Here is a 15,587-nt window from a genome sequence, read left to right on the forward strand (position 1 = left end):
ATACTTTGGGGATTTTGTGAAGGGGTGTCACTACTTTGCAGATTTTCACATATCGTGGGGAGGTTCTGCCCCTCCATTAACCGCGATAACCAAGCGATTACTGTATTAATCAAATCATTAAGATGAAGAAGAGGATCAATGTTATAAAGCCTGTCACCAGGCTGTAGTTGCCCAAGACACACCACAGGAAATGGTGCCTCTACAACCCTAGTGGTTAAGGGATCCAACCAACCAACCAACCAGTAATCATGACAGCGCCAGTTGGATGCTTCAAAATGGTGCCATGTTTGCTACCTTTAAGGGTGAAAAAGAAATGGCTTTCAATGCAGCGGCTTACTAGAGAGGAAAGGCAAGGGCCGGATATAATGGCCATGTGTTCCTCTTTCTCATTAATGATCTGGCGCTAATTAGGAATCCCTGGGTTTGGAAGCGTTAGACTCACATAGTCATCGACTCACACCAACATCGCAGTGCTACCAGGCAAAAGAAAAACCAAAGCAGAACCCTCAACAGCTTACTAAATTAAGCAAAGTGGGTTACAACCATTCGTATAACAATTTGCAGGAGCAGAAAATTGAAAACCAGAATCTTGAGCAGTGTTCCAATTGCGCACTGCTCGCACATTCTCAGCGCACAAGAAAATCTAGCCAGCGCACAAAAAATCAGGGCTTAAAATTACTAATTAAGACGCGACTTAAGTCAAAGTTACAGTGCATGAAGGTAAAAATACACGGGTTCCCCTGACGTTTTGTCCTAAATGCGGTATTTTGAAGTCAACGTCGAACGAAGTTGAAAAGTAAAGTTAGTAGAGTTTGTAAAAAACTGGCTTCTTCGGCTCGGCTCACTAAAAGAAACCGGCTCTTTCGGGTCCTAAACGGCTCTTTGAGTTGTTTTTGCTTCTTTAATCCCAACATGACCAAATATTATGTAAAACTATTCACAAAATGACTTATAAGAAGGGGGAATAGAACAAAAAAGGAAAAAAATACCAAAATGAAAAAGTAGTGAAAAGCGGGGGAAAAAAAGAAACAAAAGGAAGAGAAAAAAGACGGAAAAAATTTAGAAAAAAGCCTGAAAAAAAGAAAAGAAAGAAACGTAGGAAAAGAGTAAATGGAGAACATAAAGAAAAAAGTAACAGCTCGGAAAAAATAGACACAATGAGACTTTTTTTAAAGGAATTTAAAAAAAAGTAGAAAAAAACACGGCGAAAAGAAGAAAAAGTTTGTGTTCCATTCAAATTATTTCCAATTGTATCAAGTGAATCTTGTTGCCAACATTGTACTTCCACTAAAAAATGTGACTAAGTACAGTTCTGTATCTTGCAACCGACTAAATAAGCCCCCCAAAATGTTAATATTATGCAACAAAATATATCAGGAAAAAAAAAGAAATGGATATCTTGTGAAAAATTGTAAGAACAAACGACGTTTGTAGGCCGTACAACCTTTGCAATAGTACATGAGTCAATTCATTCAAAAGTGAAAAATAATTTTGCAGTGCCGGAAACTCAGCAAAATGTAACTTGATGTCAAGTTTTGGACATGTTTGATAATTAATTATCTTGCCACACTTGGGATTATGGTTGCTGTTGTTTCCGGCGTTGCTCACCGACTTTGTATGAACGCTCAGACCCGTGGAAAATTACAGGGAACATTGATCTTGAGGGCACTGAAAATGATTTAAAATGAATGTCAGACTTGGTGGAACAACAGACAGTGCGATTAACTCGAAGGTTGTGGCTCAGGAATAAGTCAGTGTATTGCTGCCTCGCTAGGGGGAAAAAATAAGAGGGCGCCATAACATGTTTTTACATACGTGATGGATTTTAACACCCAAACATGCGTTTATTCGAGGAATCAACTCCTTGTCCTGAAGAATTCTTGTGCCGGCGTGATTCCCCATTTACTAGACAAGGTGATGGGGCCCTATCGAGGCTCCAGAGCTAGAGCTAAGGTGAAGGCTAAGCGGTTAGTGGCATTATAAGCCTTCGGTACCGTCCATAATCATGGTAAATGTAAACTCTCTACCAAATAAGACCGACGAACTGGCTGTGCTGGTGAAAAACATCAACGCATACAGGGAGTGCAGTTTGCTGTGTTTTATGGAAACGTGGCTCATGTCTAGCATTCCGGACGCTAACGTGGAGTTACCCGGCTTCAGCGCTGTTAGGGCAGACAGACACACAAAAGCCTGCGGAAAGCTACTAGAACATGAGGTGGTGTAACCCTGGGCATGTAAAGACCAAGAATACCATCTGCTGCAGGGACGTCAAACTTTTGGCCAAGCGTGCGATGTCATCCACTCCGCTTTTGCTAAACTACAAACACAGCACCCCGAGGCCATCCTGTTAATCTCTGGGGACTTCAATCACGTACCTGACTCTGGATACCACACCGCCTGATTCTTTATCATTTTATTTTTCAACACAAGGATACTGCTGGAAGTGTTAATTATATAAATATATTATATAAAGTATCTATCTGTCTATATAGCAGACAAAAGCAGTGATAGTTGAGAAGTTAAGTTTATAGGGTTTACAGGAAGTGTAGATTACTTGAACAAAATAAGGCATGTGAATGAATTTGGGCACACCTACTGAAAAATGACATCATATTTCTAGGAAGCTGAGGAAATAACAGCCTTTAAACACCTTCTAATGAGGATTGCTGTTGCAGGTATTTTTGACAGTTCCTATTTACAAATCATCTTCAGTCCAGTCAGGTTGATGGTTTACAAGTATGGACAAATCACACCACAGATTCCCAATCACATTTAGGTCTGGGGACTGAGATGGCCATTCCAGAATGTTTTACTTGTTCCTCTGCATCAGTGCCTTGGTAGAATTAGAGCAGTGTTTTGGTGTCTTATTAAGCATCCGACCTCAGCACAACTTCACCTTTGTCATTGTAAGGATCTGCTGATACTAAGTCCACTCCATTCGACCCTCAACTTTAACAATATTTTCAGTACCTGGCCTGGCCACACAGCCCTACAGCAAGATGGAACCGCCTACAATTTTACTGTGGGTAGCAAGTGTTTGTCTAGGAATGCTGTTTTCTTATTCTCTAATGGAGTGTTTTTCAACCAGCGTGTGGGGCACACGAGTGTGCCGCTGGAATTTGCCCAATTTTATCTTTCAAAAAAAAAAAAATCAGGCCATTATTCAGTATTTTTGCTATATTCAGATGAGGAACTGTAATAGTCATCCATATCAGTAGGTGGCAGTATTATTGTCTTCTTTTGATATACTAATTATCCGCTTATGAAGTAGTATAGTGAAATATTCGACATAACTTCATTTTCAAACAACGGTGTGCCTTGGAACTTTTTTATAAATGAAAGTGTACCTTGGTTCAAAAAGGGTAGAAAAACACTGCTCTAATGCATACCGCCACCTGTAATGTCCCAAAAACTGGCATGTCCTGTGCAAAGTGTTCTGAATAGTTGAATGATGCACACTGCACAGTGACATTATCCGCAGCAAGATCATGTTGCAGGTCTTTGGAGCTAATCTGTGGGTTGACGATGTATAAGGTGTATATATGATTAGACTTCATTGAAGAAAAAAAAGTTTCCTTCAAAAAATAAGGAAATAACTAATCGACCCCAAAGTCTTGAACTGTAGTATTATTAAATATACACTCACACACAAGTGTGAGACATATACATTGAAAAGTTAAATGTTAACCGCATGAACCCAACGATTTTGAATTTGAATTGTCCTAGGCTCAACTTTCCCAACATTAACTTTAAACATGGAAGTAACTTTGCTGGATTGGGCAAGTCCACGAAAAGTAACTTGCATAACACAAACTTTTTTTTACATAGGTTCAATGATGAAAGAACAAGCATTCAAACATTTGTCCTCATTTGTTCTTCGGACTAAATCGGATGGGCAAATTTGTTCCTCGAGGGCCACAAGTCCTGCATGTGTTAAGGGGGATACAAATTATCAGCAAGCTGTGCAAAGGCTTGATAACAATCCTGGTGATTGGAATTCCCTACAGGTCCTCCTAAAAAAATTAGCACATTTTGATAAAGTTTATTATTTTCCAAAGTGTAATGATAAAAATGAAACATTCATTTGAGATTCAATGCACACCAACTGAAATATTTCAGGTCTTCTATTGTTTTAATATCAATTATTTTGACATACAAATTACTACCTCAAAAAAAGCATATCATGAAAAGGTGCTCTAAACAAGATACTGACCTAATTATCAATGAGTTAACTACACACCGGCAAATGATTCTTGAGGCTGTTAAAAACTCCCAGCCTGGTTCATGACTCAAAACCGCAATCATAGGTAAGACTGCTGACCTGACTGCCACCATTGACACCCTCAAGCAAGAGGGTAGGACACAAAAATACATCTCTGGGCGAACAGGCTGTTCCCAGCGTGCTGTATCAAGGCACCTCAGTGGGAAGAAAAAGTGTGGCCAAAAATGTTGTACAACAAGAAGAGGTGACCGTAACCGGAGGAAAATTGTGGAGAAAGGCCGATTCCAGACCTTGGGGGACCTGAGGAAGCAGTGAACTGAGTTTGGAGTAGAAACATCGGGAGCTACAGTGCACAGGCTTGTGCAGGAAATGGGCTACAGGTGCATCACTTTGCTTAGTGGAGCAAAGTACTTTTTTGGATAAAAGCAAATTTTGCATGTCCTTTGGAAATCAGAGTCTGGAGGAAGACTGCGGAGAAGGAAGCGCCAAAATGCCTGAAGTCTGGTGTCAATTACCCCCATTCAGTGATGGTCTGGAGCGCCAGGTCAGTTGCTGGTGTTGGTGCACTGGGGATTATTAAGGGCAGGGTGAATGCAGCTTGGTATCGGGAGATTTTTGAGCACTCCATGCTTCCATCTGCGGAAAATCTTTATGGAGATGAAGATTTTAAATTTCAGCATGACCTGGCACCTGGTCACCATGCCAAAACCACTGGTAAATGGTTTACTGACCATGGTGTTACTGTGGTCAATTGGCCTGCCAGCTCTCCTGACCTGAACCCTATAGAGAACCTGTTGGGTAATGTGAAGAGGAAGATACGAGACACCAGACCCAACACAGTGGATGAGCTTTAGGCTGCTATCGAAGCATCTTGGGCCTCCATAACACCTCAGTAGTGCCACAGGCTGATTGCCTCCATGCCACGCTGCATTGAAGCAGTCAGTTCTGCAGAAGGATTCCCGACCAGGTATTGAGTGCATAACTATTTACCTACCCTGGTCATATCCCTCGAGAGGGGTGACCGACAGCAGGACAAACACATACATCAAAAAGAATAAAGGAAAAAATCCCCCCCAAAAAAACACAAGAAATTTTACCATGGCCAACCAAAACACCCAAACAAGCACCTCGGCACCCAAATTGGTTATGCTTTCGTCCCTCCAGATGAACCTGCATAGCTGAACATAATTATTCGATGGTCGAATAACTTTTATTTTATTAAAAACACTTTTTATTAGTCAGATGAAATATTATTTGAGATGGGGATTTTTGGGTTTTCCTTACTAATCATTAAAACACTAAAATGAACTACTTCATTTCATCCATAAACTACTTCAGTTGTGTGTAATGGATCAAAAATATATGAAAGTCTAATGTTTATCAGTACATTACAGAAAACAATGAACTTTATCACATTATCACTATTTTTTGGGAAGGACCTGTATATTGGAGCAGAAAAACCCAAAACACAAATGGAGCTCTCGATCAACTGCACCCAAACCATGGCCCGATTCCACATTCGCTCTGGCCCGATGAACAACACCAGAGAGCATTGTGTTTTATCGCATTATCACAGTATCTTTAATCACGGTACCAGAGGCGGATGTTAATTCTGTTGTGCATTTCACATGTCACATATACATTTGTCACTTACAATAATTAGAATAGAATTTATTGTCATTGTAACATGTGAAACGCACAACGGAATAAACATCTCTGGTAACATGGCTAAAAATATAGTAAGATAAAATCTACTGCCTTTTTGTAATTTATCTATACCACCGGTGCTTTGACTACAAAACTAAACTAAGACCGGCACAACAAAAAGTTTTTGTATGTGAAAAACTCTTGAGTTTTTAGGTAATATTTAATTCACAGTGTTATTTGTTGACAGTATCTGTGTATTATTTGCCCCCATGTAGGTTTTAAATCAGGGGATGGTGTCATAATAGTCTGTGGTCTGTCCAGCCTTTTGAGACTCTTTATGATTAAGGGCTATACAAATAAACATGACTTGACATTTTCTGACTTTTATTCTGTGAAAAATCCAGAAGGGTGATTTATGACTTTCTGTAAACAATACATTTTTACATAATGCACTTCTGCAATTGCCAGGCTCTTACGGTTACAGAGAAAAGTGATGTGGCCCTCAAAGGAAAAGGTTTGGGGAGCTCTGCTCTAGATAAAAGGATTTGCCCACCCCCTGTTAAAATTAGGGAGAGGGCCCTCTAGCGGTGGAAGAAAAATACACAGAATAGCTGCATCTTTGGATAAGACCACAGTTCAAAACCTAGGAAAAAAGTAAATGCTCGTGGTCAGGAAAATACTGTACCGTTCTGGGAACAGAAAAAAAAATGGAAATGTAGAAAGTAACTCACATATCAACACAGTAGTTGAGCTTCTAGGGAATTAGATAACAAAGACTTGTGTTACAATGAGAATGGTGTTAATGACTTACATCCATAGCACGCAGCATCAATAATATAGTCCTCAATCTCAGGCGTAAAATGAAGCTCATTTAACCGAAACTTCTGCAACCAGGAAAGGAACAATTGTCTCCCCACGGTGTTAAACCTCGGTAGTGCAGTTTGTGTTTTGCTTACGGCTCGTTCTCCTGTGCAAATTCCCTCAGGCGTGCATGAAGGAGCAAACAAGTTACCCACAAAAATGACGCACTGGCAATTATACACGCACGGCTGCGACGACAACAGGTCTGCTGGCGGTGTCCTCAGATGCACTTGGCCTCCATGTCATAGAGTTGGAGAAGGTCAGAGATCACCGCGTCGATATCCGCTTTGGTCACGCCCTCACAAAGCACCTGCACACATGCGGGCACATACCTGGTCATAAAAGATAGATCGATTTCTTGCTTTGCTGAAGCGAGGAGCATGACGGATCTCAGCTTTTTATCCTTTCTTCTTCCCCTTCAACATTTGCATTTAAATAGAGCGCTGCGCAAAGCAGGTTCCAACAAAAGAGACTTGATTAGTCAACTTGCTTGAAAATAGAACCGTTTTAAATCCATTTAATACAACAGGATGAAGACTTTGAAAACTGATTGGAGAGCTCCAGATGTAGTTGGGAAATCATCTCATCTTCAAAATGTGCATTTGTTCTTGCTAAATTTATTAGGGACACCTATGATATATTCCAAAAGTAACCGAGATGGTTAGTAACGATCATTCTACCAATCCTGTAGAGTAATCCTTGCAATAACACGGTTGATCTTTCACGGTCCTGCTGCTTCACGGGTTGCCACCATGTAGTGTGTTCTGAATTAAGATAGACTAAACAGTCCGTAAAAGACTAAGTATTGGTAATAAATAAATTAGTATATAATACTTTTAATTGTTAAATGAATTCTTGGGCCTATAAAAGGTAAAAAAAGACTACTGACTAAGTCAAGACAAGTCCTGTTTATTTGTATAGCCCTTAATCACAAAGAGTAAACCACAGACTATTATAACACCATCCCCTGATCTAAAACCTACACGAGGGCAAGGAGAAACTCAAAAATATAGGTTATTTAAATGCTATAGAATAGAAGTGTGTTTTAAGCCTAGATTTAAACAGTTCCACTGAGGTTGCAGATCGAATCTGAAATATAAAAATAAGATGAAACTATGCCAGGGAAAACATGCCATTTGAAAAAAAAGCGTAATTGAAACTCAATCCAAAGATTTCTTTTATGCCACCAAAGGAGAATGCTAACTACATGTTGTTTTTTTAGTATTGCAGCAACATTACAGTAAGTCGTTTTATAACAATGTTATCACCACCTCTTTGACCTGTTACCCTATCAAAAGTGCTACATGTCCCTTAAAACAACGACTAACGGGCTAAAACACAGTTAATTACCCAGGGCCATCACCACCATAAATGATCATGCAAGACTGAAGAAATATACATCTTGCCTATGTATTAAAAATTATTGGTTTTCATATCTTATTTATCAACATTTATGGGGGGATGTTGTTTATAGTAAATGTTATTGCATTACTTTTCAGTGCACTCTTATTCCAACTTGGGCCAGTCTCCAAGCACTAACTTGTAAATATGTTTGCCTATGTATCCTGACATTCATGTCGTCTTTATCAAATATTAAGTCTGGAGTGCCATGTCTTATCGTGTCGCAAACAATATTCACTACGTTGTTATCAATGACAATAATGACAATTCCAATTCTAAATTTTATTGCGGTATAACAAAACCATGTCAGAAATTACCTTACTAAAATATAAATTTAAGAATTGGAATGAAGCTTAGAAACCCCCCAAAAAAACAATTAAAAAAACAATACATTACCTGCCACCACAATTTCTCCCCAACAGGGATCTCCACCCCATAACTGTTGAGCGCCAAATACAGTGTTGCTATAGCGATGTGTTGGGACGAGTGGCGCACGCACATGGAGCCGTGGTAGCAGTCTCTAAGCAATGCCCAAGAAGTCTCAGCAACAGGGCATCGAGACCAAGCGTGGCGGTTCACCAGTGCTTTTACAGACATCAGATAGTGGAGAAGATACTAAAGAGAGGGCCAAAAAGAATACAGCACATTATTTTCAGAACTCCTGTCGATAAAGCATTAAAGGGATTTGAGGGGGTTGGAAGTCAGAGCTTTAAATGATAACATTGCGTACGATGCCATTAGGCAGGGTTTTCAATTATAGCACTTTTTAAGCACTTTCAAGGCAAACTTTCAAGTTTTGCAATCACTATGAAAGAGAAAACGTTTGGCTTGAATCATGTATTTTCCAGAGCCACAAATATATATGCTATTTCTTATCTTGCGTGTGCAATTATCGAGACATATAACTTTTAGATCTTGGGTAAATCACGAATATATTGCAGGTGTTCTCGTTTGCCTGCGTCCCTGCGTCCTAGACGCATCATTTTTGCTGTGGACGCATAGCGTCAAATCAACGTGCGTCCCCGCAACTTTTTTTGACACAAAATTGTCATTATTCCCCGATTCCTTTTTTTTTATTAACAAAGATTTAACGCACTCCAAACTTTTCGTCAGGCAGATCCGCCATTGTTGTTTTGGTCTCGCGGTTCGAGTTTTCGTCTGCACGCCGATCTCGGCAAACGAGATCTCGTTGCTTCGAGATTACGTCATTGTTGTGGTGGTTGTCGTCGAGGGAAGGTGAAAATCAACACAAAATTGGTAATTTCTTCAGTGCCGGTAATAAGTCGAAACATAATGCAGAAAGTGATAACAACGGCAATAATTCCGTCACAAAAAAAAACGGCAGAGAATTTCTTCGGAAGATCGCAGAGGCAAGGTAAACACGTGTGTTGAAGCGAACGATTCGACGAAAGAAAAACAAAAGAATACTCCTGGCAAGAAAAGGAATTTTCTGCCAAAATGGACTAAATTATATTCCTGGTTACGCTATGAGGAGGATGATAATGGATTACAACTGTGGCGGGACAGCAAACCACGGAGAATATATGAACTGAAAAATCACAAGTGATAACTTGCTTTGTATTACCAATTAACTGTGATGATTAAAACTGCATGAATATATAATATTTCAGCAATATTATTTTGTATAATGTACAATATTGAGAACTGAAAAATCTGAAGTGATAACTGCTTTGTATTACCAATTAACTGTGATAATTAAAACTGAATGAATATATAGATTTATATTATATATTTGTCGCCGATTTACAATTTCAACCTGAATAACACAAAATTTTCTCTCTGCTGGGACCCATAGATTTTTGAGCATGCGAGTCCCCGGGACCCATCACTTTTCAGAGGTAAAATGAACACTGATATTTGTAGATCTTAACAATACAAGTCAACCGTAAATATTTTTGAGGCAAATCTCTCCCCGTATAGATGTTGGGTAAAAGAAGACAGTAATATGTTACAGTGTACTTATATTTTTTAGTTGCATGAAGTTCTTTCCAATATAATTTACCACTGGGAAACACCACCTGTATTTTATTACAAGTCCCTTAATAATGGATACATAATCCTTGCACTAATACACATTTCATAGTGCCCTGTTTAGGTGTAGAATATAGAAAACCGCAAGTTCGGTTTCATATGACTGGAAATTGCTGATTCTCCCCTTGTAAAAAATTCAACCTCTTTTGTGCACACTTTGCAGCATGCTGTGCGTGGATTTGTTCAACATTTTAACCATGGTTTGTATTTTTCCGCAGCTTGGTGCGAGTTACCTATTCTTGTGTACCTTTACTAATGCACCTGTAGGAGGCGATGACACTTCACATGACAACCCCATACAAAGCACTGAAATAGCAGCTTCTGCGTCAGCGTCATTTTTAGAAAGACATTATCATTTTTGTTTTGTTTTTTGTTTAGTGCGTAGTTTTTGAGTTAGACTGCCAATAACCATGGCAAGAATTTCAAGTGCCCAAAATCCATGCATTTTCCTGACCTTGAAAACAGAACCTTAAAATTCAAGCATTTTCCCGGATTTCAGGCACATATACTAACCCTGATTTGGATGAGATTATGAATATCACAATGTCAAAGGGGAAATGATCGCTTCATCAAGCATAAATGCATGTGCAGACACACCTTGTGTGGGTGTTCAAATGAGACCTGGAAATTAAGCTGTCGGAGAATGAGTAGCTCGCACTGCACCACGCTGTCCCTGAGGTCCCAGAATTCCTTGTCACATTCTAAAGGGAGGCTGCCTCTGTTGAAGTACCTGGGGGAAATAGAGTACAGTGTTATAGAGGGAAGAAACTAGAAAACAATTCAGATGAAACAAGCTACAAGATAAACCTCCCACTACGGTAAGATGTTTATTTTATCCATTTTTTAATTTCCTTTAAAATGGTGGAACTGAAGTTGCCAATTTGATACCAACCCATTCAAATCAAGTTAAATATATTTGTATTTAATCACAAAAGAGTGCACAGACCATTACAAAATCCTCTGATCTGAAACCTACGGTGCTGTGAAAAAGTATTTGCCCCCCTTCCCGATTTCTGTGTTTTTTTGCGTATTTTTTACTCCATAAGTTTCAAATCGTAAAACAAATTTGAATGCATCACAAAGACAACTCAAGGAAATTCGGTCATCGGTTTCCTTGGGTTGTCTCTGTGTGATATTGAAATTGGTTTGATGATCTGAAACCTTTCTGAGTGAAAAATTTGCACAAAAAAACAACACCGCATAATTCAGGAAGGGGGCAAATACTTTTTCACGGCACTATACATGAGGGCAAGGAAACCTAAAGGTTTAAAAACCTAAACATGAGGAAAATTAAGAAAAGAGATCGTACATGAGGTAACACCCTCTCAGGATTACCAGGCTGAAATGGACGTTGCAAGGGTATCAACAGACAATACACAATCCACATCAATAAACATAAGTACAATAGTTTCCGCACTATAATGCACCCCCCCAAAATATTTTTGCAGTCTTTTGTCATATTTCTTTCCTATATACGGTGCACTGCACTATAAGGCGCATGGAATTAAAACGAAAGTAAGATAGATAGATAGATAGATACTTTATTCATCCCCTAAGGGAAATTCACATTTCCAGCAGCATCCCTGAGCTGAGAACAATACAATAATAAAGCCAAAAGAATACAATATACAAATACCCAGTGTGACGTGCAAATGCCCACTTTAGCATGTTATATAGAGTAACTAAATAGTGCTACACAGAATACATAATGCAGTAAGATTCGGTAATATTCAATGTAGGTGGTGTGGTTTAATGTGGGCCTTTACTCTGCCAGGTGGAGTTAAAGAGCCTCATGGCATGAGGAAGAAAAGATCTCTTCAGTCTGTCCGTAGTACAAGACAGTGACAGCAGTCTGTCACTGAAACTGCTCTTCTGTCCGGAGATAATGCTGTGAAGCGGATGCGATGGATTGTCCATGATTGACCTCAGCTTTTTCAGTGCCTGTCTCTCAGCTACTGTTGTTAGGCTGTCCAGCTCTTTGCCCACAACAGAGCTCGCTTTCCTAGCCAGTTTATTGAGACGAGAGGCATCCTTCTTCTTGACGCTGCCTCCCCAACACATATTCCGGGTCTTAAGGTAGTAACTGAAATGATGTAAAAAGTACTTTTGAATGCAATAACAACCTTGGAGGCCCAAATCATTCTGACAGAACTGTGCTGTTTATGGATTTTATTATACTATGTTTAAAGTCGGGTGCGTCGTTTGAGGTCTTCTTAAAAAGTTGAAAGCTAAATATGTACTTTAATAACTTAGTGTTAACAAGACCCAACTAAGTTCAAAGAACTCATTTTCCACTGCACCTAACTGCCTTTATCTTATTTGTATCAGAACTGTTTCGGGCAGAACACAAAGGTTTGAGGACTCGGGTCTGGAAGGGTGCTTGAGAGAGACGTCATGCTTGCCTCCGCAGGGTTTTTTCCCTCCAATTTGTCAGTGTAGCATGAAAATTATGAGAGAAGGCCTGCTTATAGTAGATTCAGATTCAGGTTTCAGGTTTTAAAACCTAAACATGAGGAAAATTAAGAAAAGAGATCGTACATGAGGTAGTAGAGTCCAAACGCCAACCCAAACCCCAAGAAAGATTAAAAAGAAGAGTTTATTTTACCGCATCCGAGAAATACAAGTACTGATTGAGGCCGCAATGATAAACATTCAGCTAGTAAGGGCGGCAGTAGCTCAGGAGGTAGAGCGCTCGTCTTGGGATCCCAGTTCGAATCCCGGCTTGTCCGTGTTACATGTCGAAGAGTTCTTGGGTAAGACACTGAACCCTTAATACCCCCAATAAGCAGGTTAGCGTCTTACATGGCTGCAATACAAGGCCGCTATTGGGAAATGTGAAGCACACTGTAAAGCGCTATGGGAAGTCTTGACTTGGAAAGCGCTATAAAAAAAATGCAGATCAAATGCAGATGTGCTCCTGGGTTCGAATCCCTGAAGCAAGCGCAGAGTAATTTAGATAAGTGGGTGAGTCGAGGTGTGTGTTAATGACGTAAACAGTGACGATTCAATTCCTGTGAAGCTGGTGTACAACGAGACTGATCAGAAAATGATTCCCAAGGTTTGGGTGTAGCTTGAAATAAAAGCGGCAAAGTAACACTGTGGATCCCTTTTAACTTTGTCTGAGTCCAAAAACTTTGGGGGAAAAAACCCTTGAATTAAATAAAAATGATTAAGCACTTTATTTTACCTCCTTATTTCACATTTTCAATTTTTGCATAAGCACAAAAATAGACAAAGTAACACAGAATAATCCATGTTGAAACAATCTTAATACATACATACATACGCTCCCCTACTTACGACCATTCGACTTACAAAAAACGAGTAGATACGATCATTTTTTTCGGGATGCTGGAAAATATCCAGACATTGCTGCAAGTTAGATTTTGGATCAGATGGTGTAATAATAGTCTGTAGTTTGCAATAGTCTGTGCAGCCCTTTGAGACTCTTTGTGAAAATGCTGGTCTACTAGTGATCCCAAGAGCGAAGAAGAAATCTGAAGGTTCGAGAGTGTTCTCCATTCGAGCCCCGGGGCTGTGGAAAGCTCTTCCACCTGAGATTCGATCTGCAACCTCAGTGGAAATGTTTAAATATAAGCTTAAAACCCACTTCTATTCTACAGCATATGAATAACCTATATTTTATGTTGACAATATCTGTGTATTATTTGTTATTGCAACATCCGTTGCAGCCAGGTCATTCTGGAAAAGGGATTGACCTTCATGTGCAGTCCCTTCTCTATGTTTCTTCATTTTCCTCATGTTGAGGTTTTTGAGTTTTTCCTTGCCCTTGTAGGTTTTAGATCAGGGGATGGTGTCATTATGGACTGTGGTTTGCAACAATCTTAAGTCTGTGCAGCCCTTTGAGACGCTTTGTGATTAAGGGCTATACAAATAAACATGACTTGACAAACGATCTAATTCGTAAGTAGGCACAGTCTGTGTATATATTATAAGTATTCAAAGAATGATATACACCTAATTATTTTATTGCATGCACCAAGCATGTTATAAATCATTCTGTCAACATGATGGCATGATAGAGGAAATGATTCATTTGTAGGCGTGTGAGTGAACCATTTCCCTGCAGTGTTTCACAGCTTTATGGGGCTTCATTTTGCCATCACTACATGCAGCATCACCTCAGTAAGCGGTTTACCTGTGGCTTACGTTGATAATGTCACGCGTCCTCAAGTGCTGCTCCTCCACTTTACCTGCCAGGTACATGCAGCTCATAGCCACCAGGTATGGCTCGTACACACTTGGACTAACACGATTGAAGAAGTTGTGGTACAACACACACGCTGTTGCAACAGGCACAGAGCGCATGCCTAGCTTTATTCCTGAGCAAGAGAATAACATTTATTATAATGAAGTGAATCGTTGTAAGGGACGAGTGGCTTCTCACCTGCTTCCATTATGAAGCGACATACACGAAAGTGTGTTTTGGTGTCCCGAGAAATGTCTGCCTGATCGGAAGCGCTAGAAGATTGAAGATGATCCCGGGCAATAGGAAGGCGTGTGGACGGACCCGCTTCCATGTTTTCTGGGACATTAGCTCGTATGCAACTAACTGCTACCAAATGATAAATAACTTATGAGTCCGTCACACAAACGGTGGCTTGGGTTACCTAAATAAAATGTCAACTTTTAAAGCTAACGCTTGGTATGGCTGCCTTCTTGGACATGCTTAAATGATGCTATTGCTAGCGGCTACAGGAAGTTAATGATAGTGTTTCCGGTCAAATGTCTTGGCTGCCGAACGGAAACGCCATGAAACCTTGGGATGAACAATGTATGAATTTGGAATCGTTCGTGCACTCCTTTATTTTGTAATCGATATGAAAATGCTTACTTTATGGGTTTATTTATAAATACAAAAAAAAAACTATTATGGCTATCGCTCACCCTCGTTGCTATTACGTCATCAAGTGGCGCCAAATAACTACACATTCGGTTGACGAATAAAGTAATCCCTCTGTTCTCGCGGTCAATGGGGACCAAAACCACCCGCTAAAAGTGAAAATCCGCGAAGTAGCGACGCCCCTTCAAAAATGCTTGAATTATTATTCTTTTTAAAATTATTTTATTTTATTATTATTATTTTTTAGACCTGCGAAGCTCTGAACCCGCGAACGTGGAACCACGAAGTAGCGACGCCCCTTCAAAAATGCTTTAAAAAAATATATATATTTTTTTTAAATTCATTTATTTTATCATTATTTTATTTTAGACCCGCGAAGCTCTGAACCTGCGAACGTCGAACCGCGAAGTAGCGAGGTCCCACTGTAGTTCACAAACTCAATTATTTTTCTATTGTATTTCGGAAAAACAGAACCTGTAATGAGTAGAAAGCAGTTGTTGAAGGGACACTGTGTAATATTTAATCATTAGTCGCAGTATT

General features: G+C 39.6%; 1 protein-coding gene across 1 annotated transcript; it reads right to left on the reverse strand.

Annotated features, from left to right (window-relative positions):
• Window positions 1-6,236: 6,236 nt before the first annotated feature.
• On the reverse strand, window positions 6,237-15,116 carry ccnq (cyclin Q). Its single transcript, XM_088330643.1, has 5 exons — window positions 14,592-15,116; window positions 14,343-14,526; window positions 10,781-10,913; window positions 8,528-8,746; window positions 6,237-7,040 (listed from the first exon to the last, which is right to left on the reverse strand). The coding sequence occupies exons 1-5, from the start codon at window positions 14,722-14,724 to the stop codon at window positions 6,951-6,953; spliced, it is 759 nt and encodes a 252-aa protein (XP_088186769.1). The 5' UTR covers window positions 14,725-15,116; the 3' UTR covers window positions 6,237-6,950.
• Between the last annotated feature and the right edge of the window lie 471 nt (window positions 15,117-15,587).

The sequence above is a fragment of the Urocampus carinirostris genome, chromosome 3 (assembly GCF_059441175.1).
Source record: "Urocampus carinirostris isolate Australia breed hairy pipefish chromosome 3, RoL_Ucar_1.0, whole genome shotgun sequence".
Taxonomy (NCBI): domain Eukaryota; kingdom Metazoa; phylum Chordata; class Actinopteri; order Syngnathiformes; family Syngnathidae; genus Urocampus; species Urocampus carinirostris.